General features: G+C 41.1%; 3 protein-coding genes across 5 annotated transcripts; 1 reads left to right on the top strand and 2 right to left on the bottom strand.

Moving 5' to 3' along the window:
- The first annotated feature begins 1,625 nt into the window (after window positions 1–1,625).
- On the top strand, window positions 1,626–8,455 carry hsd17b2 (hydroxysteroid (17-beta) dehydrogenase 2). Of its 2 annotated transcripts, XM_067493519.1 has the most exons (6): window positions 1,853–1,975; window positions 2,246–2,375; window positions 4,085–4,297; window positions 4,436–4,621; window positions 5,160–5,297; window positions 7,649–8,455. In XM_067493519.1, exons 2-6 carry the CDS (start codon window positions 2,258–2,260, stop codon window positions 7,987–7,989), a joined length of 996 nt encoding a protein of 331 aa, XP_067349620.1. In that variant the 5' UTR covers window positions 1,853–1,975; window positions 2,246–2,257; the 3' UTR covers window positions 7,990–8,455. The 2 variants fall into 2 exon arrangements, with proteins under 2 accessions (XP_067349619.1, XP_067349620.1); XM_067493518.1 differs by lacking the exon at window positions 2,246–2,375 and having other exon boundaries at window positions 1,626–1,975.
- Window positions 8,456–9,107: 652 nt separating this feature from the next.
- On the bottom strand, window positions 9,108–12,390 carry mphosph6 (M-phase phosphoprotein 6). 2 transcript variants are annotated; one of them, XM_067493521.1, is made up of 5 exons: window positions 12,225–12,390; window positions 11,669–11,781; window positions 11,189–11,279; window positions 10,257–10,378; window positions 9,108–9,442 (listed from the first exon to the last, which is right to left on the bottom strand). In XM_067493521.1, exons 1-5 carry the CDS (start codon window positions 12,270–12,272, stop codon window positions 9,307–9,309), a joined length of 510 nt encoding a protein of 169 aa, XP_067349622.1. In that variant the 5' UTR covers window positions 12,273–12,390; the 3' UTR covers window positions 9,108–9,306. The 2 variants fall into 2 exon arrangements, with proteins under 2 accessions (XP_067349622.1, XP_067349623.1); XM_067493522.1 differs by having other exon boundaries at window positions 10,257–10,360; window positions 12,225–12,386.
- Window positions 12,391–13,475: 1,085 nt separating this feature from the next.
- On the bottom strand, window positions 13,476–17,909 carry snx20 (sorting nexin 20). Its single transcript, XM_067493520.1, has 4 exons — window positions 17,752–17,909; window positions 17,569–17,624; window positions 16,120–16,262; window positions 13,476–15,616 (listed from the first exon to the last, which is right to left on the bottom strand). The coding sequence occupies exons 2-4, from the start codon at window positions 17,597–17,599 to the stop codon at window positions 14,945–14,947; spliced, it is 846 nt and encodes a 281-aa protein (XP_067349621.1). The 5' UTR covers window positions 17,600–17,624; window positions 17,752–17,909; the 3' UTR covers window positions 13,476–14,944.
- Window positions 17,910–19,592: the final 1,683 nt, after the last annotated feature.

Raw genomic sequence — 19,592 nt, 5'->3', positions numbered from 1 at the left:
CGCTATATGAGTGCAGACCATTTAGTATGCAGAAATATGAACTAAAGTCACCCTGTACAAATACTATTACAGAAAGGAAAATGTAATAAAATTGTAGTGGAAGTACTAAAAATGAAAATACTTAAGATAGCACCCAATTCACCAGTTGGAGCTGCACAGTAGCGGGTAAAGAGGGAAAACAATAAGACATGAGGTGGGTAATACTTAACCAAATAAACTGATAAACTAAACTGATTTTAAAGCTGGATGCAGGAAATGAAAACAAAGTGACTCCTACACATTGTAAACACTTTGTATAAGGGCTATAGGAGAGTTGGTTTTATTCTATGCCTTCAGTGGGAACAGATTAATAATTAACAGTTTTGTGTTGAATTAAAAAGTCATAGGTGATGCTACAGGTGCACTGTACACTGATGATCAATGACTTGTTTTGAGAGTAAAACTGGATTTTCATACTGCAGTTTTGTGTTGCAGCTGGTAATGACGGAGTAAGGTTTTAAGTAAACCACTGAGTAGCCTGTGAATTTTATACTTTGTTTGGCTTTTGTGCTTTTATTCTGACTTGAGAACTAGTAATACCATTACATGAAAATACTCAAGTACAAGTGCCTCAAAATTGCACTGAAGTACTTGAGTAATTGTACTTGTGTACAACAGTGCCACACTGTGCACACTCAAGGAATAAAAAAAGTTGGTGGAAACAAGTTAAATTTGTTGTAACTTCAATTTCAACTCTCAGCCTCAGTTTGACGTTACTCTGAAAACTTTGCTTGACTTCTGTGAAGTTGTCACAGTAAAGTTAAGGTTATTTTCTTGTGTATTAACTCTACACGCGTCTTTTTACTTTGAGAAAACGTTTCACCTCTCGTCTGAAGCTGCTTCAGAGAGACTGGCTTATAAACTCTAAGGAGTCACTGTCATTTGGATAGTCACCTGGTTTGTCCTAATAATTAGTTTGTTGTTTTCTTTGTAACTATAATGTACTCAGGGTACAAATCTAACACTATATCTAAAAAGTATTTTGTTTAATAATTAAAATTTAGCAGTTCATTTACAGACGAGGTTTCTGCAAATATTTTATGACTCCAGGTTCAAGTGTAAAGATTTGCTGCTTCGTTTCATTAAACAACATGTTGGATGATCATTGTATGATACTGTCAAAGTGTCAGCACTAAAAACATTTCTATTTTCATTTTGTAATGTACAGAACCAACACCTTAGTAAGAGACCAACTCACTGCAAAGTAATGATTACATGAACGTGTCAATAATTCCTCATAGAAGTATTCTGAAACTATTTACCTTTCATAGCATGTACGACTGTGATAATGACACTGAGCACTCCTCACAATACTGCTTTTATACAGTAAATTAGGTTTTATTTTTAGTATGAAATGGAAATGGTGAAGAAAAGTACCTGAAACTGTTCAGAGTGTTCTCAGCTAAGGATCAGGTTTACAGCCTCCTGCTGAAAAAAAAAAGTTAAAGCCTGTAAAGACAGTAACATCTGAATGAAGTCAGGTGAGAGTGAGTGATCTTAATCTTCATTAATAGGAAAGAGGGAGGAGGAGGAAAAGTTTAAGTCCTGCCTCTGACAATGAAAACTATTTTACCTGCAGACAAGCAACAGGTTTTACAAAGAAAGGATTATAACAGGAGGACAGGTGTGCCTCTGAGTTTAGAGCACGCTATGAGGACAATTTCAGACTGTGTCAAAATGGAGATCTGTACCTGGTTCTGTGTCGGGGCGGCAGCTCTTTACATCTTCACCTTGCTGCGGAAGCTTAAGGACGGAGCCCAGGGCAGACACTGGCCTGTGGCCCTCACTGTGGCCCTCGTCGGTGCCTGTCTGTATTTCACAGAATCTCCAGTTTTCTGTGGGTTGGTCCTCCTCGGCTGCAGCCTCGGTCTGCTAGGGGAGGTGGCAAGGAGGCCTGAGCTGCTGCCGGTGCAGAGCAGAGCTGTGCTAATCACAGGTGAGATCAGGACGGACACACAGGGTCACACTGGGACACACCTGCATCCTAATGAGTCCAGTCATACATATAAGAGGTCAAGTGGTGAGGCACAGTGACAAAGATCCAATGCTACAGTGAGAACCACACACACACACAATAAGACAAGTGTTTTTGTTCACACTGTGGAGGAAGGAGACTGACAAACATCTGGGCAGCATGTGAACAAATTATTCCATAAGCTGAAGGACTGAATCTGTGCAACTGTGGGATTTTTTTCTGCTCCTGCAGCAATTTGTCAACATGCTGAGAGAAATCATGACTGAGAGGAGGAATCAGATGCCTTTCCCACCAAGGCGGACTCTGCTGGGAACTTTTCACATGCTTGTAAATAACGTGACACAGCAGAACCACCATCTCAGTATGGCAATCTCTCAGTATTTTCTGGAGTATCAGAATTGTCAATGTTTTCTTCTGTTTTTGGTGGAGAAATATGAATGAATGCTCGCTGCTGCCCTCTCCTGTGAGAAGGTTTACTACAGATCAGGGTGGTTATGGCCTGTGCCTGTGTCACTAAGCTGCAGACAGGTACAACAGGAAACAGACGTTTTAAGAAACGATAAGCACCTCGAGCCACCTGAGCTATGCACTAACTAAGCTGAGTTAGTACTAGCTAAGTACTAACTCAGCTGACACTGCAGCATCAAGGCCTCGAGGCCACATTCCTCTACTGGAATTAGCAGGAGTCTGCTCTAGGCAAAAACAAAAGGCTGTACTTGTAGTTCCAGCAGTAAAAGTATTGTCTGTGCACAGTGAGTAAAGGTCTGAACTTATATAGCACTTTTATCTAAAGAGCTTTACAATGTTGATTCCCATTCCCATACACACACACACTCAACCACCGATAGCCGTGGCTTCCACACAAGGTGCTCACCTGACTCACCGGGAGCAACTTGGGTTGGCCAAGGGCCAAGACACTCAACATGTAGCCGGGAGCGGGGCTTGAACCACTGACACTGTGGTCTGTGGATGACTGCCTTACCAACTGATCTACAGGCGCCCACTTTTAAAGTCTAGTTTTGATTTTTAATAGTATGAAGAGATATATTCAATGTTAGAGTTACATTTTTTAAAGACTTGCTCATATATGTGTTACCAGTGACATGTCTTTAAAGTTGGCTGTGTGGGACAAGAACAAAAAACTGTGCTGAACAGTGTTTGGGCCACTGCATTAAAACCAGACAGGATTCTGTAGTGAAATCACTGCTCAGGAAAACCTCTGAAAACCAGTGTAGGTGGACACAGCTTGTCTCCGCACCCACAAACATTAAAACTCTACCACACAAAGAACAGATATAAACCAGACCCAGAACCTCTTCTCTGACCCTGAGCTCATTTAAAATGGACTGAGGTGAAATGGAAACTGTCCTCTGGTCTGACGAGTCCCAACCTGAAACTCATTTGCACATCATGGACGACGTCTCCTCCATGTTAAACAGGAGAGGAATCGTCTGACTTGTGGTGTTAATGCAAGTGGGTGCTGTGTTCTTTTTCTTTGATCTTATTAAATCTAAACATCTTCAGTTTATATCAAAAACTAACAAACTCTGAGTCCAAATAACTTAATTGCCCCAGTCAGTCAGATAAAGCCACTTTAAGCTAAACTTAGATCAGTTCTTCTGTATGGGATCAAGATTGTATTATGATTATCAATTATTATTGTATAATATACAATATTGATTATTGTATTATATACAATATTGATTATTGTATTGTGAGTGAGTGACTCTGTTCCTGCTGATCACAACTTTACCACAGAACCATGTCAGCGCAGAGAAGCCATCACCACACTGCCCCAGTAACAAGAAGTGTGATTCCCTGTAGTTACCCGCTCACCATGAATTCTAAGTAAATTCTTACAGTAATCAGATGACCGTTAAAGATGACTGGTTGATTTACTGCAGGTAAACACAGCTAATTGCTGTATACACAGATGCCGGCTTGTTAAAGCCTGTGTTTACGGTGTGATGTACAGAGCAGTAGGTCCTGCATCAGGACCAGGTCCTGTAGGAGGACAGAGACTACGCTTCATCACTGTTGCTGAGCACACTGTTTTTCTCTGTCCCCCAGGGTGTGACTCCGGTTTCGGTCATGCTCTGGCAATACTGCTCAGCGACATGAGAGTGAAGGTGTTTGCAGGTGTGCTGGATGTGAACGGAGCTGGAGCTCAGCAGCTTAGAGAGCGAGGGTCTGAAAACCTGCAGGTGCTGCAGCTGGACGTGACCGACAGCTCCCAGATAGAAACAGCACGGCGGTACATCTGTGCGCAGGTCGGAGACGCAGGTGAGCTTAAAGCACAATAACACAATGGCATTCATTACCTCACCAGACTGGCACATCTCAAATCTCTTCCTCCAGATCAAAACCAGTGAGGCATGAAAAGCACAGTGCACTCAGGTTTCTTGTCTTGTGTACCTGCAGGTTTGTGGGGTTTGGTGAATAACGCAGGAATCTTTCATTGTCCCGTGGAAGCAGAGCTCCACCCACTCTTTGTGTACAGACGCTTTATGGAGGTCAACTTTCTGGGTGCCGTCACCATGTGTCAGGTCTTCCTCCCTCTGCTGAGGAGGTCCAGAGGGCGAATTGTCAATGTGTCCAGCCTGGCAGGTACAGGCCGAGAAGCTGAGAGACTGAGGGTCACATTTACTGAGTCAACCAAATATGTTGAAAACTACAAAATCCCATTTAAAGCTATAATTTACTACTGATCCTTCTCCAAAAACACACAAAACAATTTACAAATGGCTCAATTTCTAAGCAGACTGTGGTTTCAGTGTTACCTGAACAATTCTGAGGTACCTGTACTTTAGGTACTGCATTTTTATAGTAATTCATACTTTATTAATGAATAATTATAATTATTCATTAATAATTTGAATAGACATCAATAATTCAATAGACATCAAAGGGAAAACATGGTACTTTTTTCTGCACTACACATGTATGTAAAGCTTCTAGATATTAGTCACTAGATATAGTTTTGAGGGAATAAAGTACAAATAAAGTTGGAACATTATTTAAACAAAGTCGGAATTTTGTAACGGACTACCAGGAGAATAAAGTGGAAATGATGAAATAACATTCTTAGAATAACGTGAGGATATTGTGTTTTTAACCTTTGAAATGTGGATGGTTTCTTCTGTAGGTGATGTGCCGATGCCCTCGCTTGCTGCCTATGGATCTTCAAAAGCAGCTCTGAAGGTTTTCTCTGAAGTCCTGAGGCTGGAGTTATTGGTTTGGGGCGTTAAAGTGACCTTAATTCAACCTGCAGGCTTCAGAACAAGTAAGTCACGGATGATCACATTGCAATGGGAATTACAGCAAGTGTAGACATGTGATGTGTTACAGGGACTTTACAGGTATTAAAACAACAGACAAACATCTAGGAGGTGCAGATTTTATTTTCTGATAACATTCCATTGTCAAACTAAGGTTTTTATATTCTTCACTTAATATCTAACCAAACCAATTTCTATTTCTAATGTTCATTAAAAGAAATGCATCATGTGAAATTATACGGAATTTAAACTTTATGAATAATCTGTGACATAACACAGATTGACCGTTGAGGCTTGGAAGTACTGTTTTGAAACAACTGTGTGGGACGAATTGAGCAATCCACATTACTTTTGTTAACATTATGGACTTTAGAGATTTGTGAACCATGAGGATTTCAGCATGAACTAACTGGATCCTGCATGAATGCAGCTCACACTGACACATGACCAAGTCACTGTGGCATCGTGGGACTGCGTCAGATTTAGTTATTAAATGTTTGTGATGGCTGTAACCATGTATAACCAGTTAAAACGGTCATCAGGTGCCAGCATTGCCATGACCCTGTATTTATGTCATATTTACAGGTTAGTAGAGGTTTAGAGTTAAAATATGTAGTTAAGAATGTGGTGCATACTAATGAAGTTTTCACATTTATTTAGGTCTCATTAAGCCTTTCGCGAGATTCTTGGAAAGTGGCTGGTAGACAAACTGAAGTGGGTCCAATGATTGGCTGTGGGCACAGAGGGTTAAGCACCAGCCTCTCCAGCCTCTTTATCAGACGTGAGCTCAGCGCCACTGGTCTGTAGTCCCCAAAGGCTTTTGGGTGAGATGTCTTTGTTACTGGTGCCAAAATGGATGTCTTCCACAGCTTTGCCACTTTCCCCAGCTTCGGCACTTTCCCCAGCTTCAAGTTCAGACCAAACATGTGCTGAGGACACTGGGTGCCAGCTGATCAAATCTATTGAAGAATAGGTTCAGGTCATTCACCCACTTCTGGTCATTAGAAGCTCCTCCTCGTTTCCTGATTTAAAAGCTCTCTTCTTCTCCTTGAGGAGAGCCTTTATATCAGGGTTTATCCATGGCTTATTGTTGGAGAAGCCCCGTCCAGTCCCGGTGGGTACAGTGTTATACAGTTCGTTATACAGTCTGTTAGACTGTCAATATCCTCCCCATGTGTGTTGCACAATTCCTCCCACACGGTTGTTTCAAAACAGTCTTTCATTGTGTGGGAGACAGCTGGTCTCCACACAAAGGGCTTGTACACAGGCAGGAGATGAACCAGGTTGTGATCCGATCTTCCCAAAGTAGGGAGGGGTGCTGAGGTAAGTCCCATAGCAGGGTTAGTGTGGCTCAAACCCATGACTGCTTAGGACTTTACTTAATGACACTGGTTTTGACTTGGTTCTGTCCAATCAGGGCCGAGCAGTGTTGTCCCTTCCATGTCATTTCCTGTAAAGTTGTGTAGACAACATTGTCCAGCAGTGTTCAGGCAGAGTGGAGACTTAGGACAGTGATGCTCTGATAAAGTTGATCACTGAACCACAGCACATGATCATTTTTCAGGAACTCAAACATCCTTGATGAGTTAATGCATTTATTCATCTCGAGTCGTGTATCAACCCGGTAACAGCGGTGAGAAAAAGTAAGTGAACCATTGAAGCAGCTTCCTGTAGCTGTGGATCAGACCCGCATGCAATCTGCTGTGACCCTCTGAGCTCATTTCAGGCTTCTCTGCTGGATTCAGGTCTGGGCTCAGGCTCCAGAAAGTGGATTTTCTTTGTTTAAAGTCATTGTGTAGTGGATAAAAGTCAATGCTGCTCCCTCCCCTGCAACATTGTGGTATTTTCAATACTTCTGGTTTGTATTAATCATTCTGATTAAAATTTTGCAGTTTTTTTGCAGTTTTTTTTTTGTAGTTCCCAATTTTACGTTTTTTTTTTTTTGTCTTCTATTTAGTTTTAGTTGATTTAAAACGTTTTAGATTTTTTGAGGCTGTAGGGTGAATCTAGTACCTGACAAAGACTAGAACAGATCCAGGTAAGTGAAGCCTGTAGAGAACGAAGAAGAGTCAGTTTTGTAATTACTGACAAAGAGGATCTACACAGAACTGAGTTAAAGGATCTGAATACTGTTGTAAAGGAGACTTAAATAATGGGTGAAAGTGCTATTTTTTTCCATTTTACAGTAAGAATGAAACAGTGAAGATGATAAAGTGTCCAGATCACGTTATGACCACGTAATACAGAAAAAAAAATGCAGCTGCTGTATTACTATCATAGGTTACTGTAAAACTGCAGTTTGTATTTGTACTTTCCTGTGAAGTAAATCCACATCTCTATGTTCTTTAACTCTCAGACATCTTTGGAAACAAAGACGACAGGAGTCGCTACAGAGATGAGATCTTCTCAGGAATTTCCTCTGAGGCCAGACAGGACTATGGGGACGAGTACATCTCGTCTCTCCTCAGCCGTCTATCCAAAATGTCCCAGCAGGTAACAGAGGACCTGTGTCCTGTGGTGGACAACATGTGTCACGCTTTGCTGTCCGTCCATCCCAGATCCGTGTACACCCCCGGAAAGTTTGGATGGCTGCTGCCGTTCCTTCACCGCTGCTGTCCCACTGCCGTGTTCGACTTAATCAGTATGAGAATGCTGATATCCACTGACTGTGAACCAGTAGGTCTCAAAAGGAACTGAGACAGTTTTATCGTCCAGGCTGACTGGACGTGAAGACTTTCAATCTAACAATCTAACTTTTCTGAAAAATCAGGATAAGATATGAAGCAGGGAGTTGTATGAAACTGGTGTCATCCAAAAATCAGAGTCGCCACCTTCTGGTAGAAGTTTATTTTTTTAACATCTGAACTGTGGAGATTCCCACATGATATAATGGCACCATCACATTTAAACTTCATCTTTGTTGCATTATTAAAATGTATAATGACTGAAACAAATATAGAATCAGCATTACAACTCTGGTGATGATTTATGTTACTGTATCTGAATACATACTGATTCATGCATGCGAAGACTTGAGCTCTGAGTCTGATGTGGGGGAATGTTTGTTTTTCACTAACATTTGATTGAATAATTATTATATTATAGTAGATTGTAACATTTGTCAGGAATTAATCTGAGCTCAAATTAAAATATATTCACTCGCTCCTGATATCTTCAGTGATTTACATACTGAACTCTCAGATCTTCAAACATGTATTGAAACAAAAGAATATACAGCCTCTAAAATCACAAAGGTAAAAACAAACTTTACAACTAGTCCATTTTCAACAGGAGGGGCTAACTTGCACTGCTTGTTTTCCAACTTTCCCTCCACAGTCTCCATCTTCTGATTACTGAACACCTGAGCCAGGTTATCAGCAGTGGGCAATGAGGAGATGACTAGGAAACAAGCAGGACAGTGGCTCAACTCTAACTAGTTGAGTTGTGGCAAAATTCAGACGAGCCCTACTTTTCCTCTGGGTCAGTTTTCACCTCTTAAACTTTGTTCTGCTTTCCTCTAAATCCAGCAATGAACAATAAATGCAGCTTTTAAATGAGCAGAACCACTCAGTACTCCTCACTAACTCAGATTAGGATTTTAATGGACAGCACACATCAACAAGAGAATCCACAAGGCTTTCATAAGTGGGCAGCTGAATGAAGCCAACCTTTAGAAAAGAGCCCCTTTAACAACACACTGGCTGAACAAAACCGCTTGAGGTGAGTGTGCACCTCGTCCTTTTAGACAAAATCCACTGCCCACCATCTCTAAAGTTCACTGACTGATAACTGCTGACATATGACAGACACATGAACACAATGAGCTGTTTTAATCAAGGTCTCCTCTCTTCCGCACAGAGATATTCATAAATCTCACAGGGTCTCAAAAACATCTTTGATAAAAATCAGGATGTATAACATCCACTCAGGATTAAAACGCTGTACATGCTGTTTTACCAGCTGTAAAAACTTTACAGAGAAAGTAGATTTTCTAACGCACATCCCATGTCGGGCTCAGTCCTGAGGCTTCAGAAAAACTCTCTTTGGGTTTGTTCCTATGGCGTTCTGGTTGATGTCGTCCTCTTCAATCACTGCCCGCTCACGCTTCTTCAAAAATTTCTTCTTCATGCTTGTTACTAAACTCTCGTACCTGAAACAAGTTTGTAATAAAATCGTCAGACAGCCTGTTTGTTTTTTAACAGGTCAAACCACCGCAAATAAAGATGTGTTAAAAGACTTTTTTTAAAAAGTACAATAACGCTGAGTTAAGAGTGGGAGAAACACTCACCGATAAAAAAAAATTTACCATCAAAATATGCTGGTGAAAAAAAAAAATTATATATATATATATATATATATATATATATATATATATATATATATATATATATATACACACACACACACACACATATACATATACACACACACACACACACACACCCTTATACTGTCACTACAGTAAAAACATGTTTGTTACTTTAAATCAAAAGAACACAGGTTACTGTATTGCACATATAAAACAAAAATTCATTTTAACTTTCTCAAAACTGTTTCAAATCTCTTGTTAACCTGTCACAATACTTCAGGGTTCATTTCTGGATCAGAGTTTGTTTAATCTGAAAACCCAGAAACTGGAAATACTAATTTTTTTAAAGTAACATCACAATTTTGCAAGACTAAAGATGGAATACTCGGGTATTGCATTCAGTATACAAAAAAAAAAATTCTGATAATGTCAGAGTACTGGCAGAGTAGGCCGGGAGCTTTGGCAAAAATATAGTCAGAAAACTGTGGTAATAAAGTTCGTTCGGGACTTCGTTCTCTCTATATTCAGACTTTGATTGTGTAATTTCTCTTTCCATGTGTGTCACTAAAATGTATGTTTACAAAAAATAAAAAATACTGAACCTACTAAATGTCTAACATTCAAACAGAACTGAGACACATCTGTTTGCACGTACCTCAGAGCCATTTCTTCATCTGTCACATCCGTCTGCATCCGGCTGATCTCCTCTTCCTCTCGTTTCATCTCTTCATGTTTAGGATTCAGCAGAGCCATGAGTTTCTGTGACGAACAATGACACTGTGAACAGACCCACGATCGAATCTAATTCATATTCTGAACGTCGTAATGTCACGAGAATTACCTGGTTAGGACTTTTATTTATTGGCCCCCAAAGGCTGATTTATGTGTGAGCTGATGTCAGACAGCTGTAAATAACTTGTTTTACTGACTCATTTTTGTATTTTTGTTGCTTCCCTTTCCCAAGCTGAGCTGGGTGGGATTAAACATTTTTTATTATCAGTGTTAATGAGTAGTCAGTGATGCAGAGGAGGCAAGCGACAGAAACAGAGTGGCACATCTCAAACACCATGGGTTAACTGAAATGTCAGTGGACCAACATTTGGGTCCAGCCACAATTTCAAGCAGTCCCTGATGCAGGTTTCAGGTAAGTGTTTTTGACCAAATGATCAAAGTTGACTTTATCTGCCTTCAACCACCATTACAGTGTGTATATAAAAAGATATTTTTGGACAATCTAGTTCATTATAGGGCTACAACATACAATGGCTACAGAATAAGTTATTTAATTAGCTGGCAACAGTCTAATCATGTCTGTTATTTAGCAGAAACCAAACATTTGCTCCATCTCCTACACAGAGTCACTGAAGTTGTTAATCAGTACTTTAAAGCTTTCACCCAAACACAGACTACAGGCTCCTCAGCTGCTTCACAAATTGTTTTATGTCACAGGAGGGAGCAAGCACTGGATTTTGGTTCGTGAAAAGCCGATAATGTCCAGAAACATCATTTCTCTTTTTTCAATTTATGCAGAGAAATGCCAAGTGAACAACAAGCAGATGAGATAAAAATGAATTAAAAGCCACAAACCTCAACTTCTGGATTAAAACCTTTGAAAGACATGCGACCATAGTTCAGTTCCTCACAGGGAACAAAACTCTTCTCCTCTATTATCAGGTTCCTGTGAGGAAAAAAAAAATAATGCAACCCAATTCCAAAGCTGCACACATGACAACATTTACTTCCATGTTGTAAATGTAAGACTAGCAATTTTGTAAATCCATCATTGGCATTATGATGGGACCACTAAGTACCTTAGTATATTCTATATACTATAGTACTCATTTAAGATCAGAATTTATCAATTTTAATTGACTAATTTCAATTGAAAGCTGTAGTTAATTTTTTTTATATATAAATATGAATAACTTATTAAATATCGACGTTTCGGTATAAACTCATTATCCAAAATAAATATTGGATGTTTGCTGGTTCACTGAAAGATTTAAGCAGGCAGATTTCCTAATGGAGTCTGGTTCATACTTGTCTGTTTGGTGTGAAAACACCTACTCTTTAGCTTTTAGTTCTGGCAGGTCCAGATACCAGTGTTCATCACTTATGATTCGCTTTTCAACTTCTTCCAGCTGCTTCTTCGTCTCCGCGTCCAGACCTCTCTGCATGAACTGTGGGAACAAATCATCGACTTTTATTGGAACTAAAAGAACGGCTTTAAACGTTGGGGTTTCTAATGGTGGAATAAGTGAAGCTTATACTTTATTAACATTAGAAAACACACACGTTTCACTCTCGTGCACAAAACCACGCAAAACTATGATAACAATACGGAGAAGTGAATTCACCACAAAAAACAGTAAAAGGGTGATTTACTCAACCTACAACCCGCTACAAAACTCAGTGATACAACGATTGGATCACTGAATAAAACTGCACATACAAATATCGTATTTCACCATTTGCCACGAATGATCTTGTAAATCAGGAGGAAGCATAACAGTCTTTTTGCTGCCTGAAATTTGGCGTGGCGTCGGGTTTCTAGCATACTGCTGTAACATTAGCTTGGTGGCTTCTACGTTTAATTATTTATTAGAAAAGACGCTGTAGTTACCTTCATACGAAGGAGGTTTTTGGAGAGTTTCACTGAGTCGTTTGCCATTGGTTAAAGTAAAAAGTCACTTAACAACAGGAGGTTTTAAAAGTTCGTTAAATGTTTGGCTAAAACCACGAGTACCAACTCCGCGCAAGTCAGACAAAAGCAGCCGAACGTCGAGCAGCTTTTAGCTTCTAGCAGTTACGCTAATCCATCACTGAGAGCACCGATCTACATAATCATTTTATTCTCAACCTTCTCGTTTTGTGCTTACGCGAATTTTCTTACATTTACATTTAGTCATTTGTCAGACGCTTTTACCCAAAGCGACTCAAAAGTGAGGTACAAGGCAGCAAAAATCTAAGTCAAGGAGAAAACATCAAAGCAAAGTCCTATCAGAAAAGTGTTTCCATTTCATGAGATGAAATTGCAAGAAAGAGCAGAGAAGAAGTTTTTTCTTCATGAAAACTTTGTACTTTCAAAGTAATAATATCACTTGTTGGAGAGTACTTCTACAGTGTTGGATTTGCACCTTTACTTAAATAATGTTTCAGTAGCTCACTTAGAATCTTTGTATATAATACATTTATTGTGGATGTTTTAATCTCAATGCAAAGCACAGCCAGAGAGCAGCACTGATGCCACATTCAACTGGATACACTATTTACAGTTTCTGTAATAATGTTTACCAGTTCAGAACTAATGGCCAAAGTGTTAAATAAGGTGATGTCAACAACCTTACACCTTCTTAAGTGGATTTAAGAGAAAACTATGTTCAGGTAGCGTCATTGTCCTCCAAGCTCCATCTGTCAGTGGATCATCAGCTTCCTGACCACACCACTGACCAGCACTGGTCCACTCAGGGACAAGTCCTTTCCTTTCTGCTCTTCTTCCTCTACACAAGCGACTGCACCTTCACAATCATCACAACAAACAGGACAAGAACAGACAGCAGTGGGCAGTGTGAGTAAAAAAAGATTCCTTTGTGCTCCACTTCCCACTGTCCAGGACTTGTACTAATCTAGATCCTAAAAGCAGATCAACAATGACCCCACAGCCTGGACACAACCTCTTCCAGCTTCTCCCCTATGGTGGGTGCTTCAGAGCCAAAACCACCAGACACTGGCACAGTTTCTCACCAGCAACTGGCACAGTTTGTCTTCTCGGGCCTTCACACTCATTATCAGCTGTACAAGCTGGACATATTAATACTAACCCACTGCATCCCCACAGAACGACTAACACACTCACACAAGCAGACCCTGAAACGTAAGTAGAAACTTTAATTAGGAAATTGTGTTGGAACTGCCATGTCACTGTACCAGGGTTTCTTTGTCATTCTAATGTTGTCCTCAGCCATTACCTTTGTTTGTAATTGTTATTCTCCTTGTCTTCATTTATCTGCTATTGAACATTTCCCTGAAAGAGCGCAACAACCAGAAGCCAGTTCTCTGTATGTGTTAGCATACATAACCAATAAAGGCAGTCACGAACTGCCCCACACCCCCAAAGTAAAGAGGAACAAGCCCACATTCAAAATAGTCCTTGGGTAATTTCAGTAATTTCATTTTGTGCAGTTCCTCCCTCACGTTGTAAAAACACAGTTTGTGCGTTGTTACCTAATCTGCATTGAAAGTGAAGCAACATTACACAGGTTCCTCTGCAAAGAAGACACTTTAATTCCTGCAGACAGAAGAGTGTCCTTTATGGACATGGACCAAATGTTTAGCAGAGGGACAGTTACAGCTTTTTTAGCAGTGACCTTTCAGAGGTATTCCTAATATTTTGGCTAACTCATTCCAGTACAACAGCATCTGAGTTCAGTGACTAACACAGACTAAATTTACACATCAACAAAACCTGAACATTAGGAAGTTATTGAAAATGTTGGTAGAGCTACAATAGATGTGTACCTAATAAAGTGGCTCCTGGCGCCGTTAAAATCAATACCTTTGGTCACCAGTTAGTAAACAAATTAAAATTACTATGCCCCTATCTCTGAACTACGGTGTTCTGTAGGTGGAAAACATTGTAAAATGGACAACTGGAACGATTTTAATGTCTCTATATATGTTCATAATTCATTTGTTCATTCGTTCAAACCCTTTCAGTTTGTTCTTTCGGTCATAATTCACATGTTCAAACCAATTTAATTCAACACAGAAACCAAACTTCCTGGGTAATTGTCGAATAAATTAATGTTTTTAACATGACAAAACAAGTTCAATAAACTTAAGATATTAATTTAATTCAACTACAGGTAAAGTGGCTTCTTCTCAGTTTAGACCAGGGGTTCTTAATCCTCGTCATGAGGGATATCGTTCTGCTTAATTTCCAACTGACAGCGACATCAGAGGCTGCCCCTGATTATCTGGAGTCCAACAGTGACGTGTTTTGTGGTTCATAGTTGACATCTTTTATCATAATGAAAACCAACAATTTCTGTTTTAAAGGACAAAAAAGATATTTCCTGAACTAGAGGACTGTCTCTGAAACAGATTGAGAATGTGCTGCTTCTTCTTCTTTAGGGGTAAAGTGGATTTTAAGAAAGTCATTGGTTCGGGTCTTTTGTAAGACATCAGCTTAGAACATATTGGGTTTCTGCAGGGCTTGGAGTCACGGCAGTAAATGTAGACCTGTTTGACTGACTGATCAGACCAGATCAAGGACAGTTTCTCAGAACTGAATTGAACCATTGAGACCTCGGATCCACCAGTGCAGAAGAACCGGCACCGTCCTCACATAAACTCCTGAACCACCAACTCCTTAAGAGAGCGCAGGGACACCTCACCCCTCTCAGCGTCTCTCAGGAGAGTCAGCTCCTCCTGAAGCTGGGCCACAGGACGACCCAGCTGGTATCCCAAATCCACCAGCAGTTCTAGGATCCCAGCCCTGTATTGGTTGAGCCCGTATCGACGGACCGGGGGCAGCACTCTGTGAGCTGCAGCAAAGGCCTGCTCAGGTTGTTCCAGGTCCCGGTAACAGATGGCGAGGGCAGAGAGGCTGGGTACGATCAGGGTGGGGTTCTGCCACGGTAACAGCTTCTCCTGGATCTCCAAAACAAGCTGCAGCCGCTCCAGAGCCAACTGAAACTGTCCCGCTCGCAGTAAAGTGTGGGCCTGTTTCTGCTCTGGCTCGGTGAAGAATTTGGGGAAATGAGGCGAGTGCCGGATGCAGCGTACACCGTACAACTTAGCCAGGTAGTCCTGCAGAGCCATGCGGCGCTCTGAGATGACCTCATGGCTGAAGTTCCTGGTGAGGTGTTTGCGGGGGAGAACCACGTCCTCCAGCTCTTCGTTGAACTCCTCCACCAGTTTGTGGTGGAAGCGGGAAAAGTCGCTGTAACGGCGCTCGACAGAAACACGGCGGGAATCAAAACTGCCGGAACGCATTACCACCACCTGGTACACCTAGAAACACACACAGAAAAAAGATGTAAACCTGAGAACGGGGTTCAGCCATGAGTGCGGTTCCTGAGTTCACCCGTGTCCTCCTGGGTTTGAGGGCACTAAACTACACCTCCTCAGGATACCAAAGGACCAGTCACAGTATTTAGTCCTAGGCAGGAAGTGCTCAGAGACTTAGAGCGAGTAAAAGTTCCAAAATACCTGAATACAAGGAAAAGTTGTTCACCATTTAAAGTTAAGCAAAAGTACACAAGTATTATCAGTATTATTCGTTTGTTAATACTCTTCGTTAGTCCCCCACAGGGTAAATCTAAAATGGTCAGATGAGTCATAAAACAGAAAAGAGGAAAAACTAACTAAAAACAGTTACTGCAGTAAAAATGTCTGTGTCTTTTCAGTACAAGTGTGTACTTCATACACATCACTGTTAACGGGTGTTCTGTGTTACTTCACCAAATTTTCATGTTGCGTTGTTACTGGTCTGTGACTTTTCTCCAGAGACTCACCACATATTTGGACAGATTCTGGTCAACAATCCGAGCTGCTGGGATCTCAAACAGCAGCCGGACCGGACGCTCCCTCTGCTTCACCGCCCGCAAGTTCTGCTGCAGCTCCTTAGTAGTTAAACTGGAACTACTGGGAGCTTCCTCTTCATGCACACACACACACATACACACACACACACGCACACACAGTACGTGGGCTTTATGTTATGGACAATAGTAAAGTTTTTGCTTCCTTTAACACAGCTTGGATAAAAATTATTTCCACGTTTGTGTGAGACCACATTGACTCCCTGAGACCTTTAGAAACTGAGATGGTGAACAAAACCATACGATGCATCACTCCCTTACGATTTATGGTAGTAAACAAGTATATTTCACTAGTGTACTTTATGTAGTGACCATACTAATGACACTGTACCAGGAGTATAGTTGTAAAATTATAAGTACTGAAATATTATACTTACATATACTTATACTTAAGTTGTAAGTATGGTATTTCAGTACTTATTGGGACTAATTTGTTCCATTTTTGTTTATAAACTGTTTACTAGTAGTTTTTTAATGTGTTAGTAGTATAACAAGTATACAACTAGTTTACATTGTTTTATTTAGTCCTGAATTGAACCAAAGCACAAATACTAAAACGTATTTCCTTTATATTTACTAGTATAACTGTGTTACTTTAGTAGTATTTCCCAGTGAAAGAGTAGGAAGTAGGTTGTGTATGTGTTACAGAGGATGGTTAAGTCCACCCTTCTCACAACCGTCGCCCTTTCACTCTTGGTATTTAGTGCGAAGCAGTAAATAATTTGTGACATATCAACAATCTACAGAATGAACCGCACGACATACTGCGTAAAACTGGAAGCACAGCAGTCTGTGACATGTACAAGACATATAAAAAGTACTGATTTAGGAGCTCTCAGGTTCTGCCACATCAGGCTAAATATTTTACTTTTTACTTCACTTGGTCAATCTGACAGTTACAGTACATTTCTAATAAAATCTGCTTTGTGAAGTTGTTCTCTTCTTGAATCTGCACATTAAAATTAAACTGAACCTGAACATTTCAGATTTCTGCAGAAACTTTTTTATGAGGAACGAGTGGAATTAATCCGGACTTGTACTTCATGGTACTGTACATTCATGGTATTAACAAAGGCTAAATAGTTTGTTTCTGTCAGGAACTCAGAGGAACCTCTGTCTTACTTAAAGTACATTTCAGAGCATGTACTTTACTGTGTGCACAGAGGTTTTTGTAGAGGAGTACTTTTCCAAGTAAAAACTCGGCCCTTTCCCCCTCCCAGCTGTCGTCTTACTCACAGATGTGTTGGACCGTGACCCTCGTCTGTGTGTATCTCTGAATGAAACCCACTAAGGGTCTGTGTCTGTGCAGCACAATCAAACTCAACCTGAAGAAGTCTCTGCTGTGGGTGGACGTTGACTTACCTGGAGCCAAAGATGGACCTGGTTCTGCCATGTGATCCCACCCAGATCCAGGAGATCTGTAGACCCATAAACACACAATGAGCCGAGAGCAGACAACAAACCTCTGCTGCAGCTCTTCTCACTGACTCTGCTTCCTCATCACTGGTTCTTGTTACTGAGGTGCAGAACTTCGATCTGACTTACCGTCTTTCTAGCAGCTCGGTGTGGTGTTGCAGGTGTCCAGAGAAGAAGAAAAAGCCTGAACACACATCTAGGCGAGTGTTTCTGTGCTAACAGACGAGCAGAGAGGAGGAAGTTCTCGGCAGCGAGCAGCGAAAGACAGAATGGGTGGAGAGGGAAGTGAAAGTAAGAGTGGTGCGCTGCCAAACAGCAGAGTCAGCATATTCAAGTCAACACAAACCTGTGGTAAAAATGCAAAATAGTGTTTGTTTTGTGGCTCCACAGGAGCAGGCAGGCGGTGTCACTCGTGACTGTTTGCTTCTGATAAACTCAATCACTCAAAACTGGCTGACAGGCTCATGTGCTCAATGCTGATCCCTTTCAGAGGTCGCCACAGCAAATCATCTGCCTCCATCTAATCCTATCCTCTCGACTTTTCTCCAACCTGCCTGCACTCGCCTCTTCACCTCTTTTCCACAATCTCCGTTGCTATGAACCGTTGACCCTAAGTACTTAAAGTCCCGCACCTTCTTCACCTCTGCTCCCTGTAACCTCACCGTTCCACCTGGGTCCCTCTCATTGACACACATGTATTCTGTCTTACTGCGGCTAAGCTTCATTCCTCTGTTTTCCAGAGCAGACCTCTGGATTATCCTTCACCTGCTTCCTGCTCTCACTACAAATCACAATGTCATCTGCAAAAATCTTAGTCCATGGAGATTCCTGTATAACCTCATCTGTCAGCCTGTCCATTACCAGAGCAAACAAGAAGGGGCTCAGAGTCGATCCTTGATGTGGATCTGCCTTCGTCCTCATTATCTTCCTCACCACCAGAGTCATTTTACACACAGCCATCCTGTGTTGTCTGGCTACATTCGCCCCTAAAATGCTTTACAGTCACTGATCTCTTTCAGATTACAACATCTACACAAGATGTAGTCCACTTGAGTGCTTCTACCTCCGCTCTTATACATCCCCCTATATTCCTGCCTCTTCTGGAAGAAAGTGTTCACTACAGCCATTTCCATCCTCTTTGCAAAGTCTACCACCATCTGTCTTTCTGTGTTCCTGTCCTGAAGACCAAACCTGCCCATCACATTCTGATCACCTCTGTTCCCTTCACCTACATGTCCATTGAAATCTGCACCAATCACCACTCTCTCACCTCTGGAGATGCTCTGCATCACTTCATCTAACTCACTCTGGAAATTTCTCCTTCTCTTCTAACTCACATCCTACCTGTGGGACATAACCATAACAACATTGAACATCACACCTTAAATTTCCAGCTTCAGACCCATCATCCTGTCTGATACTCTTTTCACCTCTAGAACATTCCTCACAAACTCCTCTTTCAGGATAACTCCTACTCCATTTCTCTTCCTATCTGACCCATGGCAGAACAACTTGAACCCTGCTCCTCAGTTTCTAGCCTTGCTACCTTTCCACCTGGTCTCCTGGACACACAGTATGTCAACCTTCCTTCTCTGCATCATGTCAATCAACTCCCTAGCCTTCCCTGTCATAGTCCCAACATTCAAAGTCCCTAATGTCAGTGCTACATTCTTGGATTTCCTCCTTCCTCCTCTCCTTCTTCGACCAACAGTAGTCCAATTTCCTACCCTGTAGGTCAATGGTGGTGGTCGTCGTTGTTAAATCAGGGCCGACCGATCCGGTGTGTCCTGATTCCCATGTTTAATTTGGCCTGTGTTTTACATCAGGTGCCCTTCCTGACACAACCCTCTGCATTTAACCAGACTTGGGACTGGCACAAGAAGTAACTAAAAATCTGAAACTGGAGTTTTGTCTAGTATTACACTAAAGTATTACTCTCTTCATTTATAATTGAGATTGCATTACTGTGG

This window comes from Channa argus, chromosome 23 (genome assembly GCF_033026475.1).
Source record: "Channa argus isolate prfri chromosome 23, Channa argus male v1.0, whole genome shotgun sequence".
In the NCBI taxonomy this organism is placed as follows: Eukaryota; Metazoa; Chordata; class Actinopteri; order Anabantiformes; family Channidae; genus Channa; species Channa argus.
This window is presented reverse-complemented; position numbering and strand designations above follow the sequence as displayed.

What these genes read in the sequence shown, in the direction of transcription:
- hsd17b2 (XM_067493518.1), top strand. Translation starts at nt 1,690, where the DNA reads ATGAGGACAATTTCAGACTGTGTCAAAATGGAGATCTGTACCTGGTTC. An exon ending in TGCGCAGGTCGGAGACGCAG is followed by an intron (nt 4,298 to 4,435) that starts GTGAGCTTAAAG and finishes GTGTACCTGCAG; the next exon opens with GTTTGTGGGGTTTGGTGAAT. An exon ending in ACCTGCAGGCTTCAGAACAA is followed by an intron (nt 5,298 to 7,648) that starts GTAAGTCACGGA and finishes TTTAACTCTCAG; the next exon opens with ACATCTTTGGAAACAAAGAC.
- mphosph6 (XM_067493521.1), bottom strand. Translation starts at nt 12,272, where the DNA reads ATGGCAAACGACTCAGTGAAACTCTCCAAAAACCTCCTTCGTATGAAG. An exon ending in AAAACCTCCTTCGTATGAAG is followed by an intron (nt 11,782 to 12,224) that starts GTAACTACAGCG and finishes TTGTTCCCACAG; the next exon opens with TTCATGCAGAGAGGTCTGGA. An exon ending in CCAGAACTAAAAGCTAAAGA is followed by an intron (nt 11,280 to 11,668) that starts GTAGGTGTTTTC and finishes TTTTCCTCACAG; the next exon opens with GAACCTGATAATAGAGGAGA.
- snx20 (XM_067493520.1), bottom strand. Translation starts at nt 17,599, where the DNA reads ATGGCAGAACCAGGTCCATCTTTGGCTCCAG. An exon ending in AGGTCCATCTTTGGCTCCAG is followed by an intron (nt 16,263 to 17,568) that starts GTAAGTCAACGT and finishes GTGTGCATGAAG; the next exon opens with AGGAAGCTCCCAGTAGTTCC. An exon ending in AGAATCTGTCCAAATATGTG is followed by an intron (nt 15,617 to 16,119) that starts GTGAGTCTCTGG and finishes GTGTGTTTCTAG; the next exon opens with GTGTACCAGGTGGTGGTAAT.